Source organism: Trichosurus vulpecula, chromosome 4 (assembly GCF_011100635.1).
Source record: "Trichosurus vulpecula isolate mTriVul1 chromosome 4, mTriVul1.pri, whole genome shotgun sequence".
NCBI classification, from domain to species: Eukaryota; Metazoa; Chordata; class Mammalia; order Diprotodontia; family Phalangeridae; genus Trichosurus; species Trichosurus vulpecula.
Window position 1 is genome coordinate 271,956,127 of NC_050576.1, and position 20,669 is coordinate 271,976,795.

The window sequence follows — 20,669 nt, forward strand, 5'->3', positions numbered from 1 at the left end:
CTAACTCAAATGGCAAAAGAGCTCCAAAAAGCCAATGAGGAGAAGAATGACTTGAAAGGCAGAATTAGCCAAATGGAAAAGGAGGTCCAAAAGACCACTCAAGAAAATACTACCTTAAAAATTAGATTGGAGCAAGTGGAAGCTAGTGACTTTATGAGAAATCAAGATATTATAAAACAGAACCAAAGGAATGAAAAAGTGGAAGACAATGTGAAATATCTCATTGGAAAAACCATTGACCTGGAGAACAGAGCCAGGAGAGGTAATTTAAAATTATTGGACTACCTGAGAGCCATGATCAAAAAAAGAGCCTAGATATCATCTTTCAAGAAATTATCAAGGAAAACAGCCCTGATATTCTAGAGCCAGAGGGAAAAATAGAAATGGAAAGAATCCACCCACCACCTCCTCAAAAAGATCCCAAAAAGAAAACTCCTAGGAATATTGTTGCCAAATTCCAGAGTTCCCAGGTCAAGTAGAAAATACTGCAAGTAGCCAGAAAGAAACAATTTCAGTATTGTGGAAACACAATCAGGATAACACAAGCTTCTACAATAAGGGACTGAAAGGCTTGGAATATGATATTCCGAAGGTCAGTGGAGCTAGGATTAAAACCAACAATCACCTACCCAGCAGAACTGAGTATAATGCTCCAAGGCAAAATATGGACTTTCAATAAAATAGAGGACTTTCAAGCTTTCTCAATGAAAAGACCAGAGTTGAATAGAAAATTTGACTTTCAAACACAAGAATCAAGAGAAGCATGAAAAGGTAAACAAGAAAGAGAAATCATAAGGGACTTACTAAAGTTGAACTGTTTTGTTTACATTCCTACATGGAAAGATGATGTGTGTAATTCATGAGACCTTTCTCACTATTAGGGTAGTTGAAGGGAATATACATATATATAGACAGAGGGCACAGGGTAAGTTGAATATGAAGGGATGATATCCAAAAAAAATTAAATTAAATTAAGGGGTGAGAGAGGAATATATTGAGAGAGGGAGAAAGAGAGATAGAATGGGGTAAATTATCTCACATAAAATTGGCAAGAAAAAGCGGTTCTGTTGGAAGGGAAGAGGGGGCAGGTGAGAGGAATGAGTAATCTTGCTCTCATCAGATTTGACTTGAGGAGGGAATAACATACACACTCAATTGGGTATCTTACCCCACAGGAAAGTAGGGGGAAGGGGATAAAAAATGGGAGATGATAGAAGGGAGGGAAGATTGGGGGAAGAAGTAATCAAAAGCACACACTTTTAAAAAGGGACAGGGTCAAGGGAGAAAAGTGAATAAAGGGGGACAGGATAGGATGGAGAGAACTATAATCTTTCACAACATGATTACCGTGGAAGTGTTTTACATAATGATACATGTGTAGCCTATGTTGAATCGCTTGCCTTCATAAGGAGGATGGGCGAGAAGGGAAGAGGGCAGAGAATTTGGAACTCAAAGTTTTAAAAGCAGAGGCTCCAAAAAAAAAAGTTGTTCTTGCATGCAACTGGGAAATAAGATATAGGGAATGGGGCATAGAAATTTATCTTGCCCTACAAGAAAGTAAGGGAAAAGGGGATGGGGTGGGTGGAGTGGGGTAACAGAAGGGAGGGCTGACCGGGGAAGTGGGCAATCAGAACATATGCCATCTTGGAGTGGGGGGGAGGGTAGAAATGGGGAGAAAATGTGGAAATCAATGTTGAAAACTAAAATATTAAATAATAAAATATGAAAAAGGAAAAAAAAGACAGCTACTCCAAAAGAAAAATCTCTTCAAAAGTCTATTTAGGAATTAAAATTTAAAATACCAAATGTAACATATGTATATTTTCAATGTTTTAGGTATAGTGTTCATATATAAGATCTCAGATGTTCTGAATTACTCTTGTACTTTCTAATAAATTTTTAAATAAAAAAAGAACTCATTATAGAAAGATACTTATTTACCAAGTATCTTATTTAAACCAAATAACAGTTGCCAACAAAACAACTAACCATTTTAAAAGAACTTACCTCATTTCCATGTTTTTGGAGAAATTCAATTTCCTGTTGTGTGAATGTCGTCATAGAGATGGACTTCACCCTATGTGGCGGATTTAAACCTCGCCTAAAAAATAAAATGTTTAAACATTTTTTTAAAAAACACATACTTTGCTTACTATGTGCAAGAAGTAAGTTATGTTGTAGGCATACTATGGCAAAATGCCCTGTATTTCTAATACCTATAAACTTAAATACAACATAGGTTTTAAGTACCTTAGTATTTATGCTCAAACTAGCACAATACCTTTACTCCACCATTACTTTAAATTACATAATTCACACAATCTCCATGCAAACACGAGTTTAGAGAATCTAAATTTGAATGACTTTCAGAAACCTATAATATAGAAACTTTATTCAAAATACTAGTACAAATTGTATTTTAATAATAAGTAACGATAATAACAATGATGATAATAAATAGCTAACATTTATATAGAGTTTACTATGTGCCAGTGCCTTACAATTGTTATCTCACTTGATCCTGGGAGGTAAGTGCTATTACTACCCCCATTATACAGATGAGTGAATTGAGAGGCTAAGTGACTTGTCCACGGTTACACAGCTAGTAAGCGTCTGAGTCTCGATTTGAATTTCCAACTCCAGGCCCAGCCCACTGTAGTACACTACTGTTACACTTAACTCCTTTTTAAATTATAAAATAATAATACGGTTATAGTTTACAAAAGCAATGTGGAGCATTAGTCACGTTCAGTATTTTGGTATCTTTCTAAAGAGTCATATATGATGCCAGGCATGTAGTTATGAGTATTTTTAACAAGTGGCTCCTACTTTTATATAAGTTAAAGAATCAGAACTTTTGAGTTTAAAGGAAGTTAAGAGACACTTGTGCTAATTTCTACATTCTATAACAATTAACCATAAAAATTACCAAGAAAAACAGGACCTACTAAAATGTCTGAAAGCCATGAAATTTTAAATAAGAATATTTATTGTACAAGATGGTCTTCAAAAGTACTTCGCATATCAGGATCAAGCATATTATACATCAAAAATTAAAGCTATTTATGTAGGAATAATGACAATTTATAAAAATCTCATCCAAAACAATATTAAAGGAATCTACATTGACCACAAAAATAAAAGCTGTCAAAAAGAACAGTAAAATAATCTATGAAAAATTCCCCTCTGAAAAAACTTCAAATTTACATCCTGGCAAATTCCAGGCTCTGGAGTAGATTCTTAACATTCAGGTGGGTATATATTAAAGTCAGCTCTCACTTATCCATGCTAATGAAGGGTGGTGGCAGCACTGATTTATCCAAAATAGTGAAGGTAACACAAAGCAGGTCTGCACAAATGAATATGGGCGTTTCTCTCCAGAGAGCACTGAAAACCCCGCAGAGATTCAAAAAGGTAAAGCCATAATTAACACAAGAGAATTATTTGGAAAGTTACTCAAACTCCCAACCCTATCCCAATGCATCACTCATGCCTCCCTTCCCCCCCATGCCTAAACCTGCCCTTCCCTGGACATTTTATGGAAAGGAAGGACCACAAGCCTTAAAACTCAAAGACTACCTAGTAGAAGAAAACTAAGGTGAAGTGACCCTGCCATGGACACACACCAGGAGTAAATGACAGAATCACAATTCAGCCCATCCCTCTGATTCCAAGTCTTCTGGTACCATATTTCCAGTTCTTTGCCCAAGCACTCTTTAATGTGGCTGGCTAGCAACTTGGGGTAAAGGAGGCATTTTTGTTTCTTAGTGGCTGGGAAAAAGAGATGAGGAGATCCTTAGAAAGAGTCCAGAAGGATTTCCTAAGGAAGGCTGGCAGAACACTGAAATCATTTGAAGAGTGGGCCATACTGGCAGAGAGGGCAGTCTGGAGCCCTGCTGGTGACTGTCTTCTCCCCGCAAATGCCTGAAGGGAGACAGAATCTTCTTTTAATTGATTAATAAATTATATCTCTAAAGTCCCTTCCCACTTTAATTCAACTTCTCCACTTCAAATGGAGCCCAGTCAGAGTTAGAGACGGCCCTGTTACAGTTCGGTTTCCAAAGCACTTTCACATATATTCTGTCATCTGTGTCCCCACAGAACCTTGTATGCATTGGTAGAAAAGCAAGACCCCAAGTAAGTAATTTATGTAAATCCACAGAGTTAATTTGTGTAATCCAAAATTTTCTGTGCAATCTTAAGTTAGAAAGATGCTGACATGAGCTTGGTAGCCCAAATATCTCAACTCACAAAACTGGCCCCACTTAGTAATAAGGTTTTAGTGGCATTTACAGAAATAAAGGTATTCTCAACTCAGAGAGACAATATGTGTAAAATATGAGTCATGAATTAAAATTATCTCTAAGGGCCCTTTCTAGCTCAAAAAAAATTATAATTTATACAAAATAGAACATGCCCCATTATCAAACTAAATCTATTAAAGAGGAATACATAATACCGGCAGGTTTAATTATACTAACAAACAGAATTTGGAATAAAGAAAAATATCATGGTCTAAACAATACTTTAGTAGTGATTCAGTCACTACTTGTGAATTTTTAAATAATCTAAGCTTAGTGATTAAGGTTTTAGACAGATTTAAAATTCAGCTAAGGTAACAAATTTAAGATCATTCTCAAATTCACACTTGGAAGTAGAGAAGTTTGATGAAATCTCACAGTTCGCAAAAAGATGAAGAACAATACAAGCCTTCCTACTCCCAAAGAGCCTAGCTGTTTTGGCCTCTTAACATCAGCTTAATAGGTAGAAAATATAATATTTATAAATGTTTCAGATCCCCAAACTTCTAGCAATAAGTTACAAGACATCAAAATGTTCATGTTCTCACTTTCTACTATACCATACTGATCACAAAATACATTACATAGCTATAGATACGACCGTCAGACCGCCTGCCCACCCCCTCAATCCTTTGACCTCCTACTACTCCCAATGAAAAAAGAGCAGTAAACCTAGCTACCAACATGAAAATGGTCAGAACTCTAATCCTACCCCCATATTCCTACCCTCGTTTCCTCACATATTGATATCAGTACAAAATAGGGGAAAAAGATCAACAGATATCAACATTAAGGATCTGGCACTAATAACAGAGAACTAAACCTTTCCTCCACTAATTTCTTATACAATGCAGGAAGAGAAGCCCATCTATTGGTTGTTTTTTTGCAGTTGCCCCAAAGTCCAGAAATAAGTTTTTTTTTTGTTTTTTGGCAGGGCATTTGGGGTTAAGTGACTTGCCCAGGGTCACACAGCTAGTACATGTGTCACATGTCTGAAGCCGAACTCTGGTCCTCCTGACTCCAAGGCCAGTGCTCTACTCACTGAGCCACCTAGCTGCCCCTCAGAAACAAGTTTTTTAAAATCTCTTTTTTTATAGAGGCAAGTTTTTATAGTATCATACAAGCAGGTTGTGCTGGAACATGCTTGAAATGAGCCAACCATTAAATTTTTCAGTGAGCGTATTTACCTAATAGAAATCAGCAAGCGCTACAAATCAAGGCTTAGTTTATTATTGTTTACTGTCTATTAAATTGATGGAGAAAATGTAAATCATGCAGTTTAAACTTAAAGCTGTTTCCTGCATATTTTTTCAGAGAGCTGATTGTTAAACATTAACCAGCACACCACTGCATACAAGTGTCTTATGGGACAATATAATGGAATCAGTGCCTTATTTTTTAAATTTTCAAGACATTTCTATACAGAAAACTGCAGTAAAATAAACTGTACATACGGACTGGTACATGCATTTCCCAAAGTAAACTACTAATGTTGGGAAAGCTCATTTATTTGGAACTCAGGATGAATTTCCCCATAGAAATGGTATTAATACACAATAACCATAATTGCTAGCCCTATGGCAATAATAATAGTCACTCTAACCTGAGTCTTGAGGACAGGAGCATGGAAGCAAGAGAATGAGGAGTAAGAGAACTGTCTGTCGCTTTCCAAAGTACAGAATGCGCAAGTCTGTCCATCTCCTATTTGTCTCCCCTCCTACCTGAGCTCTCAGCTGTCAAACACTATGCCCAACATTACTGCCCATCTAAGCCTGCCCCATCACCCAAAGGACTCCATGCTCCAAAATAACCTACCTCTTCTTCCCCAACGAGAAGTCTCATCCCTCGCTGCAAGCAAACTCAACTAAAACACACAGGAAAAAGAATCGAATTGAACTAATTCATGCTAGAGTACCAATGTCTTAACAATACTTTTTTAAAAAAGATTTCCCCCATCAGCCCAAATAAACCTCTTCTTGATAACATTTCTGGCAGGGAAATAGAGTGGAAAAAAATTCAGAAATACAAAGAAAGGGAGGGGGAAAACAGCAGGGGTACCACTGCATAAGCAAGAGCTATCCTCATCTGACTGCCCCAAGGTCAGGACCCACAAACTCATACTGCTTCTTTATTTCTTCAACTTAGAATTCAGAGTCTCTTAAGTTTTGGGTTTTTTTTTCCCCACAATGGCTCCCATAGCAACCAGCCATTCTCTTCCTCCTCTCTCCAGGACAGGACTGGGAGTGAGGGGTGGCCAATCCCTTATAAACCATGTTTGAGTAGGTTTCATAAGTCAGAGGTTGCCCAGACTATTCTTTTTAAAATGTAGGAGGAAAAAAATCCCATAAATAATTCCTTACTTCAATATTTCAGGTATCCATCAATAAGAACTCCCCTTTCCACCAATGCATATCAAAAACTCCATACCTTAATAAAGCACTTCCTTCCATCCTTATAACTGAAAAAAAAAAATCTTGTGACCAACCTTTGGAATATAGCTTAGGTTAGTCCTCAGTTAACAGTCTGCAAAAACATTGTTTGGGAACAGAAAGCCATCTCTCCATGCCGGGACCAAAACTTGAATTCAATTGTAAGCATGGAGGAAGTTAAGTTGTCACAGTTAACCTTACACCTATGAATACTGACGTTACAAATAAAATGTCTCTAAATTGTTAAAAGTCACCAATTCTTCAAATTAAATATTTTAGATTCTCATTTAAATCTCAGGAATCTTTGGAATCTTCAGATTTTTTTTTCTTAAATCATCTTAAGAAACCATTCAGTCCCCTCATTTCACAGATGAGGCAACAGGTGCAGAGTTACTACCCTCAATCACAAAGGAAGGAAGAAGCAGAGCAACGAAACAATGTTTTCTTACAACTCCCTCCCCTTTCCACTCTAGAAAGGTGTTTTCTCCCATCCATACATCAAAATCATTCAAAATTCCCTGAAAGACAACAACAGAAATAGACTCTTCAGTGACTCTTGGATCATAAACATCAGACAAGCCACAAAACAAGGAGATGAATGCTAAGCAAAGATGCTTGTTCTTGACTGTGATGGAGAGGAACCAGAGTCTAAGCTGAAGGATAATTTTCTGTGGTTGGTTTGGTCATCCAGATGCTCCTGTTTGTGGATGTCATTGTGCTCGCTGCATCAAGGCCTAGAACACTGCAGTCTCCCAGAAATTATAATCAAAAGAGTTTGGCCTGACCATCTTCACAGGAAATACCAACTGGAGAAAGAGAATCTACTACCTAGATGAAGACATGTACTTGGATGGACAACATATAGAACTTGTCCATCAGTGGGTATACACACGTGTACACACACACACACACACAGGGGCAGATAATACAGAGGTGAAAGTTGGGCCTTGGAATTAAATAGGAAAAAGTGAAGTGGCTGGATGACCAGTGAGAAACTGAAAAGCCCCTTCAATGATGTCCAATTTTTAATACCAACATTTTCTGGGTGTTGCTGTATGACAGTGACCCATAGAATACAACAGTCTTCAAAGAATTAAGATGAATTATCACAGAAAGGGTGATGGAAAGGCTTATGGTGGGTATAAGCAGACTGTAATACATAACCAATGAGGATTTCAAAGAAAAGACTGAAAGACATCATGAAAATGTATGATAGAATGAGATTGGCAGTACAGGGCAAAGGATGACAGGTACACAGGCATAATTCTCCACTGGTACCCTGAAGATGTCAGCAGAAATTGAGGAAAGCCCCTGACACTTTAGGTGGACTCTTGAATCACTAGAGAGAGCTTATAAATTCATTAGCTCACACCTCCTTTGAGCACTAGAGAATATTCCCTTAAATCATAATTCTCTGGTCTTGGCTTCCAGCACCTGCCCTAGCTACTCCCACAGTGTCTTTATGAACATAAAATGGCATATGGTACATTTACCTTTAACTTTGACAAAGTTTAAGAGCACTATATAAACACCAGGTATCATTAGTATTACTTCAGTACAGTACCTTGGGAGACATTATTTTATCCACGGTCTATCAAAAAGGATTACTTGAAGATCTCCAGCAAAGGGGACGCTACTATCGCCCACAGAAGCTCATTTTACTTTTGGATGGGTCAGTTAATTTTTTCCTTAAACTAATCTCAAATTTGTTTCTTTGCAACTTCCACCCACTATTCCTAATTCTGTCCTCTGGGGTCAAGCAGATGTCCAATTCCTGTTCTAAATAAAGTCCTTCAAATTTGTGAAGACAGTCATCACACTCTGTACATGCATGTGTATGTGTGTGCGTGCATGAGTGTGTGTGTATGTGTGTCTTATACACATACTTACTGCTTTCTCCAGAGTAAATATTCCCAGTTCCCTCAAACAATTTTCATATGACAAGAACCCAAAGCCTTTCATTATACTACCCTGGCTGTCAGCTTCTAGATGCTTTTCAGCTATCATGGCCTTTGTAAAATGTGTCACCCACAACTGACCACAATTTTGTTATATTTATACTTATTTAGCCTTCACAGTTCCTAAGGCCACAAATGGAAGATACAAACATTTCTCATTAAGCTTCTATAAAACAAATGTCCTTAATGGTCCAAATAAAATTATCTTTTTTATTTTTTTATATAAACTCTTTCTAAACTCTTTTTTATTACATTTATTTTCCTTTTAAAAAAGAACTAGTTAAGGATTTGTTGTACCAAAATCTAATTGAAACAAACTTATTTATAAGAGAATGATTCATAATGCAAAACTAGTTATTTGTGTGCAAGTACAACTGGCCTGAAATGCGGGCACAAAGATTTCTTGAAGGCATGCATTTTGGGGGCCAATCTAACATCCCTGTTCAACTCCCCTTTCTAACACACTCAACCACTGGCCTATCAATGTAGCTATAACCAGAAATTCCTATCTTACATACAGTTTAATGAGTCTCACGAAGTTACTCAGTAAAAGAGTACTATCTTTCAAAAGGAATTATTCAAACCACGAGAAATGCATTTAATACCACACACACCCTTTAATATTAAACAAAGACTAAAGAAGATAAACTCAAATCCTAGGTAAATGTGGTAGTTTTCCCAGCAGGTATGAGAATAGGAGAACACTGTCATTACCAACCAGATTAATTTTTCTGTACTAAATTTTAACAGATACCAATTTCAAAGTCCTTCCCTTTTGTACCTTTTTCTAAATGGCAGGCAAAAATAGCGTTGTCCAGTACTACATGCCTCAGGAACTCACGTTTGGTCTTTTAAAATTTAAACAGCTATTTTAAACTAATTTGGCTCTTGAGAAATACAGTATTGTTTCCATAGCTTTCAGTGCATCAAGAAAACAAGCTCAAACATCAATGGGTCAAGATTATTCATTCCTTTTCAGTAACATCAGTAAGAATTTCCTTCTTAGACTCAAGACCATCTTATCTTATCCCATTTAGGGGTAAGGCGAATATTAAGAAAAGATAGGTTTTATTGCCACTATTCCCACTCCTAACACATTGATATAGAAAGGGTAATTTATGCTTAGAAATGAGATTAACTGCAAATGTACAAGGGATTTCTTTACTTATATGGGATTTACAAGCAAGCATGTATTCCTCAGCTCTTCCCAACCATTACTTTCCCTTTTAATAAAGTATACTAATTTGTTTCCGAGTCAGCCAAATCAGAACAAACTCCTTTTAGAGTCCTCAATCTTCTGTGATTTGTTAAAAACTTTCTCCCAAGTGTCAAAATTATTTGGATAGAGTGTTAGAAATGAAATCAGAAAGATCTAAGTTAAAATTTGGCCTCAGCTGCTTGCTTATTTTATTAACACTGCAACCCTGCGTAAGTCCTTAACCTCTGTTTGCCTCCGTAACCTTAACTGCAAAATGGGAATGGCGGCACCTACCTCCCAGTATTGCTGGGAGGATCAAATGTAATAGTACTTTTAAAGCACTTAGCAATGAATCTAGCAAATATATGGCAAGCACTTAATAAATAAATGCTGATTCTTTTCCCCCTTTCTGTACCCCTCTCCTACACTACAACAGAATCTAGATTAGCTACTTTTTCCCAATGTGCATTTTTCTGCCTAGAAAATCTGACAGTGAGGGGCATGGTATAATGTCACTGCAAAATTTATTGGAATAAAAATGCCAAAGACTTCAACAATTAGACAATTAAACATTTTTCAAACCTCATGATTTTATACCATCTTCCCATCTGTGTTAACATCTACTATGGCATTTTGTAATAATGACCCAAAGAAATCACTTATGCTACTACTCTTCTCAACTGACATTTATTATTGGATCAGAAACTCCTCCCTGGTAATTAAAGCAAACAATCAAGAATACATATTCCTGGAAATATCTAACATCTCCCCCCCCCTTTCTTTTTTGCTAGGCCCAGTTCCGCCATCCTATGAAATAAGTGTTTATAAAGCATTTTTACTGGTATTACATTAGTCACAATTATCAAGCAAAAACTGCTGGGCAAGAAAACCACTTTTTTGAAAGTTGCAAATATTTAATCAACACCCTAAATTCTGGAACCCAATGTACATATTACAAATACTGAGTAAAGAAGCTGACAATTATTTCGACTCAGTAACATCATCAATGACATTTTTGCAAACAAGTAATTTTAAAGAATATCTGCTGGTTAATTTGTTCTAAAAATTTTCAAAGTTTTCTACCAATAGAATGAAAAAAATAAAATATTGAGCCATAAGACACATGAAAACCCCTAAGAGCTTCAGTGTTAGCTACTACCATTCAGGTACAATTATAGAACAAATGTGATTCATTCCACATGGTTGGTAGTAGTCTACTCTTTAAAGTATTTCTAAAACAGCTTTGTAAATAGCCTTTTCCCCCAACAAAATAACAATCTATACTAAGAAAAACAGAAAGCCTATTCCATTTATTGTTTTATCAATCACTTATATCCTATGAAGGAATAAGCTGGTCAAAAAAACTAACAGTGATGTGGTTATTTTCTTAAGACTGATAATATCTAACTTGACAAACACTGAAGTTAATTCAATATTCCAGTTTAAACTAAACCTAAACATTTAATACATACTTTGTCAATATGAGGAGTCCCTCCTTATTACAGGTTGCTCCCTTATGACTATATCATCTTTTAGAGTTAATGTAAAATACCCATCACCATCTAGCCAACCTGGCAGTGAGTCTCTCCAAAAAATGATGCTTGGCTAAGAGACATAGATTCTATCACTTCAATCTGGATTCAAAGGCTTTAATCTGTACTCAAAAGTATAACCTGCCAGAGTTTGCACTCTTCTGGAATAACCTTTAAGAAGTCTGGGTCACCTCCATGCCAAGATGAGGCATCAGGGGAGGACTTTAATGGAGGATTCAACATCTATATTAAATATAAATACATTGCATATGTAAATTACACACTTGAAATCTAGAGTAGATGGGAGATCCCTTTAATAGGCTATCAAAATGGTAGTCTTAAAGTGTAAAGGAAAATGCTAAGATACATGAATTAGGAAGTTAAAATTAAGGCTTAAAAATAGCAGGTAAAACAAATCTGAGTAAGCACGACTAAAAAGCAACACTGCCACTTTCCAAAACTGACCTAACTATGCCATAAACATTGTCATAATTTTCCTTCTTTCTACAGTTTGTATCCTGAAGACAGGTCTTGAACCTGACTCCAAGGCCAGCTCTCCAACCATTATCCCCAGGCTGCCTCTTTCTAAAATTAAATAATAATAAACTACATTTCCAAATTAAAAGTATATTAACAATTGTGTGGAGCTTTAAGGTTTGCTAAGTATTTGACATATTTGTTCATTTGATCTACATCTTATGTAAAACTTCTATAAAAGCTTTATTTTCCATTATCAAAAAATATTCAAATAATGGTTTCCCTTCCCCCTCAGTGTATGCTTTTGTTACCTCAGAAACATAAAATATGAGCGCTGAAAGGGCCCTTAAATTACTTCTAAGATAGGGGTTCTTTACCTGGCACCTGTGTAAAAAAAAAATTACACCTTTATTTTCAGTAATCTCTAACTAAAATTTGGCATTTCCTTCATTTAAAAAACATCATTCTGAGAAGGAATAGGCATACAGGCTACACCAGAGAGCTGAAAAAGAGAGCGTTGTCTGTGTGGTGGTGGCAGGGAGGATCAACAAGGATATCCAAGGGGAGGCACCCTAGAGGAAGTCCTGAGTGTCCTCCTTAAATGGAGGTTCTAGGAAGAATCATTCAATCAGAGAGAGAAGACAGGCTTTTGTGAGGGGAGGGGGGCGGCATTAAGACATCATTTCTTTGATTTATTTGTGATCTAAACAACATGGATAACTCCTGCCAATCAAAGATCTAACTAAGCAATCAATGTGTGAATTTAAATTGAATTGAACCCATCAAAGTCTTCTCTCATTCTGTTCAATTATTGCCCATGACTTCTCAAAAATGCTCCACAAGGGGTCTCCCAGAAACACGTTGGAGGTGTTCCTCAATGAAACACTCTGGGACAGTACTAATTATTAAGTTTTTCCTTATGGAAAGCCTAAATCTGCTTTTATGCAAGTTCTCCTAATGCTTCCTAGTTCTGGCCTCTGGGGACAACCAGAACAAGGCAAATCCCTCTTTCATATGTCAATCCTTCAAAAACTTAAAGACTGCTCTGCTCTCATGTCTTCATAATGTTTCTCTTCTCCAAGCTAAATATGCCCAGTTTCTTCAATCAATCCTAGAAAGCATTATATTCAGGAACTTCATTACCTTGTTTGCCCTCTTCTGGATACCCTTCAGTTTATCATTGCCCCTCCTAAAATATGATGCCAACAAAACAATATTCCAGATGTGGTCTGACCTGGAAAGGCAGAGTATATATAACTGGACTATCAACCTCCCCAGTCCTAGAGAGCATGTCATTGGCCAGTCAAAAACTTCACTGGCTACCCTGGCTGTCATTAAACACTACTGACTGAGTCTTCACTGTACAGCCTTTTTAAAACTCAAAGATAAGACTTTATACTTATTCCAATTAAATTTCTTATTTCTTTTTATTAGATACCCAATTATCAAACTGTTTCTGAAGCCTGCTTTCAACAAGTTTGCTATTCTTCCCAGCTTTGTACCCATTAAAAATCTGATAGACATACTAATTGTGTTTTTAATCTAAGTTACTGATTTTAAAAAAACCATTAAACTGCACAAAGCTAGAAATAAATCCCTGGGCACTAGAGACTTCTTTTAACATTGAACTATTAATGATTACTCTTTGGATATGGCAATTCTCCCTGTTCAAAATCTATCTAATTTTATTAGTATCTTCATCTTTTCCATAAAATAGCATGCATGAGATACTTTTTTAAATTAGTTTAGAAAGTTTCCTGGGAGGCTGAAAGTTTCAATGACTTGCCCATCATCACTAAATCAGTATAAAACCCAGGTACAATTTGAACCAATGTCTTCCTGATTACAAGATAAATGGGTCCTCTAACCACAGAAATACTGTCTCTTAGATCTAGTAAGTAAACCTGCTTTTTAAAAATGAGCTTAATTTAGTTAAACCTCTTCTTGAAGATATAATACTAGCTCTTCGATCACTGCTTACTTATCTATATGCTGACTAACTATAAGGTGACCTAGATTTTAATCCTACTTCTAATACTCACTAGCTTTGTGACCACAGATCAATCTCTTCATCCCTTTGAGGCTTGGTTTCCTCATCTACGAAATTTGCATAATGCTCCCTACACCAATGACCTCACAGACTTATTGTGAGGAAAGCTCTTAGCTATTTCAGTAAATTTTTAGTTACTTTCGTATCCTCCACAGCCCCTAACACTGTGCTTTACATGCGATTTTTCAAAAATTATCTGTTAATATGCATATTTGCTACAAGAGTTTTGTTTTTCTTTGGGGGAGGTGAAAGGGGGAAAAAATTATTACTCAATACCTGAAAACAGTTTTTAAAAAATATTTGTTCAACTCAAAATCTTATGGAAGTAAATGTTGAAAACTAAAAATAAATTAATTTTTAAAAATTTGTTCAACTAACTGTTAAATGATATTTCAGTATGAAACATGAGAGGTCTCTCCAAAGTTACTAACCAAACCTAACAGAAAATTCTCCATCCTCATACCTTTTAATCTCTGTATCTGATACTGATGACCACCCTCTCTTCCTCTGGATTTTCCTGACACTGCTCCCTCTTAGTTCTCTTCCTATATGCCTGACTGCTCCTTAGTATCTTTGCTAATTAATCACCTATGGTACACTAACTGTGGTAGTATCCCAAAGCTCTGTCCTAGGCCTTCTTCTCTTCTCTTTCCATACCTTCTCTTGGTAACCTTATCAGCTCCCATGAGTTCAATTACCATCTCTATATCAGCCCCAGTCTATCCTGACTAGCAGACTCATCACCAAATGCCTATTGGATATTTCACACTGGACATTCCAAAGACATTTCAAATTCTTTCCCCTGAAATCTACTCCTCTTCCAGATTTCCCTATTACTACTCAGGGCTATCCTCCCAGTCACCCAGACTCAGGTAACATCAGTGTAATCATCAATTCTTCAGTCTCACTCATTTCTATCTCCTCCACCTCACGGAATATGTCCCCTCCTTTCCACTCCTACCACTGTAACTCAGGCACTAATCACTGTCTTTCCTGAACTACTATAACAGCCATCTTAATTGGTCTAGGTGCTTCAAGCCTTTCCCCACTCCAATTCATACTCCATAGAGCCATCAAAGCCAAAAAGTCAAAAAACTCATTAGAGTTCTCTTGCCTCCAGGAATAAATAAATATAAGCTCTTCTGCCTGACAGCAAAGTGAGCTGTTCCTGCCTTCCTAGTCTTTCTGTACATCCAACCACACTGGTCTACTTGCTGTTGCTCACAGACAACTCCACCTCCCAACTCCACACCCTTGTGATATGGCTGTCCTCCATTCTTTCCACCTCAACTCTACCTCCTGGAATCTCCAGTTCCTGCACCATCTTCTACCTAAGGCCTTTCACGATCACACTTAATAACATGAGCTCCCTGAAGGTAAGGCGTGCTTGATTTTGTATCCCTAATAGCCTCTCCCAGTCCCCCAGGCTGGCAACCTAGTATGTTCTCAACTCTTCACTTTCTCTCACCTTCCACATCTGATCTATTGCCAAGTCTTATCAGTTTCCCTTCCTAATACCTCTTGAATATGCCTCCTTCTCCTCTCTGACACTGCCACCACTATAATAGAGGCCCTCATCACATGATGCCTGGGTTATTACAATAGCCTGTGGGTGAGTCTGCCTGCTTCAAGGTTCTCCTCACTCCAAATCTGTCATCCACTCAGCTGCCAAACTGATCTTCCTTAAGTACAAGTCCGACCATGTTACCCTTCTACTCAATAAACTCCAGTGGCTCCCTACTGCCTCCAGGATCAAATATACAGCTTCTGTTTGGCTTTAAAAGGCCTTCAAAATCTGGACCCTTCCTATTTTACTCCTCCCACACACAAACCATCACTCTGCAATCCAATGGCACTGTCTGCCTTGCTGTTTCTAGATCAAAACACTTCAATTGCAGCTATTTTCACTGGCTGTCTCCCATGCCTGGAATTCTGTCTCTCCAGAATCCCACCTCCTGGCTTCTGTCAAGTCTCAGCTAAAATCCCATCTTCTACGAGAAACTTTTCCTCTTCCTCCTAATGACCACGCCTTCCCTCCACTGATTATCTCCAATTTATCCTGCATATATCTTGTTTGTACATCTCCAATTTATCCTGTATATATTTTGCCTGTAGACAGCCTTTTTCACGTTGTCTCCCCAACTAGACCCTGGTCTCCTTGAGAACAGGGATCATTTTTGTTTTGTTTTTTTTATTTAATTTGCATCCCTGGTGCTTGACACAAAGTGTCAAATAAATATTTGTTGAATGATTCACTCATTTTTACTCAACTTGTAACCATATATATTTGTGGCAAGTAGCTGTGTATGTTATTTCTTATCTCATCTAACTGGGGCTTTAAGAGGCTTAGTGAATTGCCCATGTGGTCACACAGAATTCCCAAACCTCCATCCCTGCCAACCCTAAACCTAGGGTCTTCAGCATTCTTACGCAAATCTTCCAATCTAGTATGCCTTGCTGCCTACCATTTGATTGGGTTGTAGTAACAGGACTAAAAAATCAATGATTTGTAACAGAATGAATAAACAGTTCAACACTTTTTATTTTAATTAAAGTGCTAAAATATATAACAGTAATTTATCACACTTTCGGAAATGTTCGGAGTATGAAGACTCAATCTGCTACCTCGGTGCAGTGGATATTGCCCCAGGCCTGAAGATTCATCTTCCTGAGTTCAAATCTGGCCTCAGACACCTTCTAGCTGTGTGACCCTGGGCAAGTCACTTAACTGTTTGTCTGGTTTCCTCGTGTGTAAAATGAGCCGATGAAGGAAACAGCAGACCACTCCAGTATCTTTACCAAGAAAACTCCAAAGAGTTGGACAGGACTGAAAAGACTGAACAAACTGGGCCTTATCTGTTGCTTCATCTGTAAAATGAGATGAAACTAGATAACCTCCCAAGTCCTTTCCAACTCTCTAAATCTATGAGCTAGTGAACTCTAGTTATAATTGTTCACCACTTCAATATCCTGACTTTCTGCCAAGCTCAACATACACTTATTCAAATACTACTCAAATGTGTTTCTGATCACAGTGATGTGGCTTCTTCCTCCAATGAGGATCATAATCCACCCAGATCTTCCCACTTTTTGGGACTCTCAGTCATATTCACCCAAAAATGTGCCAGGGGGTCCAACCAGTGTGCAAGGAACCTTTCCCCACTTTCTAGTTATTCTAGGTGCTGGCCAAGTGATCACAGCATCTTTTCCATCACGCACTCCTGGAAGCCATCCTTTACTTTTTTTCCTCTTTAAGCTCTTTATTTGTTAAATATGTTGTAGCCTGTTCTCACCCCTCCGTTGCCTTCCAAGTGATATTTATTTTTAATTAATTAATTCTGATGTGATAAGTATTTTTAATTCTGTGACTTAAAGCCATACAGCATCACTGGTAGAATATTAGCACTAAAAAGATGAACAAACTGGGGAATAGCTTAAAGAGTTATAACATAAGAATGTAATGGAATATTACTATCTAAAAGAAATTATGAATACAAATAGGAAGAGGGAGTGCAAAATAAAAGTAAGCAGAACCAAGAAAACAAAATACAAAATGGAGAGAACAGCAAAACAATCAAAACTGATTCTTGTAAAACTATAATGCCCTAGTTGGGCCCAAAGAAGACACTTTACTCCTCCCCTTCAGAGATAGGTAACAGTGAAAGAGAAACACCTGACGCAATGTGAGACTTCTGAAATGGTTACTCTGGAAGAATTTTTCTTCCTTCTTTTTTATTCCTTTGTTATAAGGGATAGTCTCTGAAAGGGAACTTTGGCTACAAAGGAAAACGCAGGTGATTTTTTTTTAAAAGAAAATTTAGTTTTTAAAAGGCATTGTTTTTAAAGATGGGTCTTTGTTTCTGGGAAAAGTGTGCGGTCATTAATGGAGCTCTGCAGTTTGCCACACAGGCAATTCAATTTCTCCTACTTAATTCTGAGGGCCAATTTGTAATCCAATTTGTCTATGGGAGGAAAGGGAGGGGGTGAAAATGGGTGAGGAAGAGGGGGAGAGATGGAAGGGGAAAGAGGGACAGAGGGAGGGAGAGGGAGGGGAGAGGGGGGAGGGGGGAGTTAGAGGGAGGGAGACAGAGGGAGGGAGGGAGGAAGACAGAGGGAGGGAGGGCGGGGAGACAGAGGTTGAGAGAGAGAGAGAGAGAGAGACAGAGAGAGAGAGAGACAGAGAGAGAAACTCTATAGGGCATCCATCTAACGAGATATATCCGAATCTGGACCACAGACATTCTTCATCCACTTAGTTTTACTTTTGAGTGGTTACAGATCTTTTCCAAAAGGATCTACTTTATATAATCAGCACAACATCATCAGTGTAGAAAACATCTATAGAACCTCACCATCCACAGGGAATCCTTCTTCACCTTGGACTCTGCACTGAATCTCCATCTCTGTGGCAAAACAACTTTGGTAAACCATTTCCTCTTTAATTTATGATCAGAGGGTTATAGAAAAAAGTTATTTCTACTGTTAAAACTTTCAAGGAATCTGGAATAATTTTAATGCATATATGGAAGGCAGTATATTGGAAAGATTTATTTTTCAAATAAGCAAATAAACCCAGTGAGAGCTTATATTCTCTCCATCTTTCAGTCAACTGTATGAAGAAACTAACAACCTTGTATTAATGCAGGCACAGCACCTTGTTCGCAACTTACAGAGGTTGCCTAGAACACTGAGAAGGGAAGGGAATAAGCAATAATAAGCCTGAGAGGTAGGTGCTATTGTTAGTCTCATTTTACTGATGAGGAAACTGAGGCAGAGATTAAGTGATTTATTTGCCTAGATTCATACAGCTGGTAATTGTTTTGGTCCAGATTTGAAGTCAGGTTCCTGATTCCAGGCCCAGTGCTCTACCCACTCAAGTTGACCGACTTACCCAAGGTCACGCAGTTACACTCAAGAGGTAAGACGTGAACAGGTATTCTGAGGCCAGGTCTCTACCCACTACACCAAACTGTCTGTCTCTATCATGTCTAAAAACAAAATTTTAATCTGTCCCTCTTACAACAAATTTCAATCAATATGCCTTCCTTTCTATTACATGCCAAATTGTGTTTTTTTTCCAGTTTAGTTTCTCTAAAGTAAATTCTTCAATCAAATGAGAAGCATCTATCAAACACTTAGTACCACATGCTAGATACTGTGCTAATTGAAGGGAATACAAAGAAAAAACCAACAGTCTCTGCCCCAAGAAGCTTATATTCTACAGAGGAAACAACATGTATTTAAATGGATACCTGAAAATCTAGTTGATCAATGAACCATAGAAAAGAAAGCAATAGCAGCTGGGGGCAGGGGGGTCCAGGAAAGGCTTCCTGTATAAAGTGGCATGAGCTGAACGTTGAAAAGAATCAGGCATTCTAAGAGGAAGGCAGGAGAAAAGAGTGCATTCCAAGCATGGGAGACATCTCCAGTGTGGAGAATGGAGAGGACGTGTCATGTGTGAGGAACAGGAAGTAGGCCAGTACAGCTGGACTGTAATGAATGTGGAGAGGAACAAGATGTGGGAAAACTGGAAAGGTAGGAAGGGGCTAGGTTATAAAAAGCTTTACATGACAAACAAAGGATGCTATTTAATCCCAGGGAGCGTCACTAGGGTTTATTGAGTAAGGGGGTGACATTAGTGATTTAAGAAAACCACTCTGGTAACTGTGGAAGATAGACTGAATGGGAAGAGGCTTGAAACTGGAAGACCAATCAGAAGGTTATTACAGGAAAAGAGGTGATGAGAGACTGCACTAATGTGGTAGGTGTATGAACAGAGAGGAAAGATGTGGGAGAGATTGTAAAGATAGAAATGACAAGCTTTCATAACTGTGAGGTAGAGTGAGGAATAAGAGTTAAAGCAAAGGTTGTGAACCTGGATGACTAGAAGGATGGTGGTATCCTTGATAATCATGACAAAAGAATCCTGGTTTTGGACATGTTGAGTTTGGGCTACATATAGGACATTCAGTTCAAAACACACCTGGTTGGTTACGCAGGATTGAAGGTCAGGAGAGACTAGAGCTGGATATATACATCTAGGAACCATTAGTATAAACAGGAGTTGATGAGATGACCAAGAATGAGAGTGTAATGGGAAATGAGCAGAGGACTTAGGACAGAGGCTGGGGTACATGGCAGATCCAACAAGGAGGCTCAAAAGGAGCAGTCCAGCATGCAGTAGGACAATCAAGACAGAACTATGTCATGAAAATGAAGAAAGTATCCAGGAGGAGGTGATCAAGGGTGCCAAATGCTGCAAAGAAGTCAAGAATTGGGATTGAGAAAAGACCGTTAGATTTGGCAACTAATAGATCACCAATAACTTGGAGAAAGTAGCTTCAGAAAAATGATGAGATCTGAAGCCGGACTGCAGAGGGAGTCAAAGAGAACAAGAAAAGAAGAAATGTAGGCATTCAGCATACATAGCTTTGTCAAGGAATTTACCTGAGGAAGAAAGATACATATGACCATGACTAGAAAGGATGGGAGGATCTAGCGAGTTTTTCAAGAATGGAGTTAGCATGGGCATGTTCATAAGCAACAGAGAAGAAACCAGCAAAATAGAGATTCAAAATTATTCAAGATTACTAATCTGTAAACATTAAAGACAGTCTTTTAGAGAAGATGGACGCAGTATATGTTGAGAGATTGGCCTTGCTCACTGAGAATGGACCTTTTATTTTTGTACGTGTAGAGTACAGTATGAGGCTAGGTCATCAAC

General features: G+C 37.8%; 1 protein-coding gene across 9 annotated transcripts in view; it reads right to left on the reverse strand.

The window, feature by feature from the left end:
* The window catches only part of AGFG1 (ArfGAP with FG repeats 1), a 106,624-nt gene that overhangs the window by 82,982 nt on the left and 2,973 nt on the right, over nucleotides 1-20,669 (reverse strand). For all 9 annotated transcript variants that reach the window (XM_036755867.1, XM_036755866.1, XM_036755865.1 and 6 more), the window contains exon 2: nucleotides 2,008-2,101. In XM_036755867.1, the coding sequence (XP_036611762.1) occupies nucleotides 2,008-2,101 (94 nt within the window). The remainder of the gene's footprint in view (nucleotides 1-2,007; nucleotides 2,102-20,669) is intronic.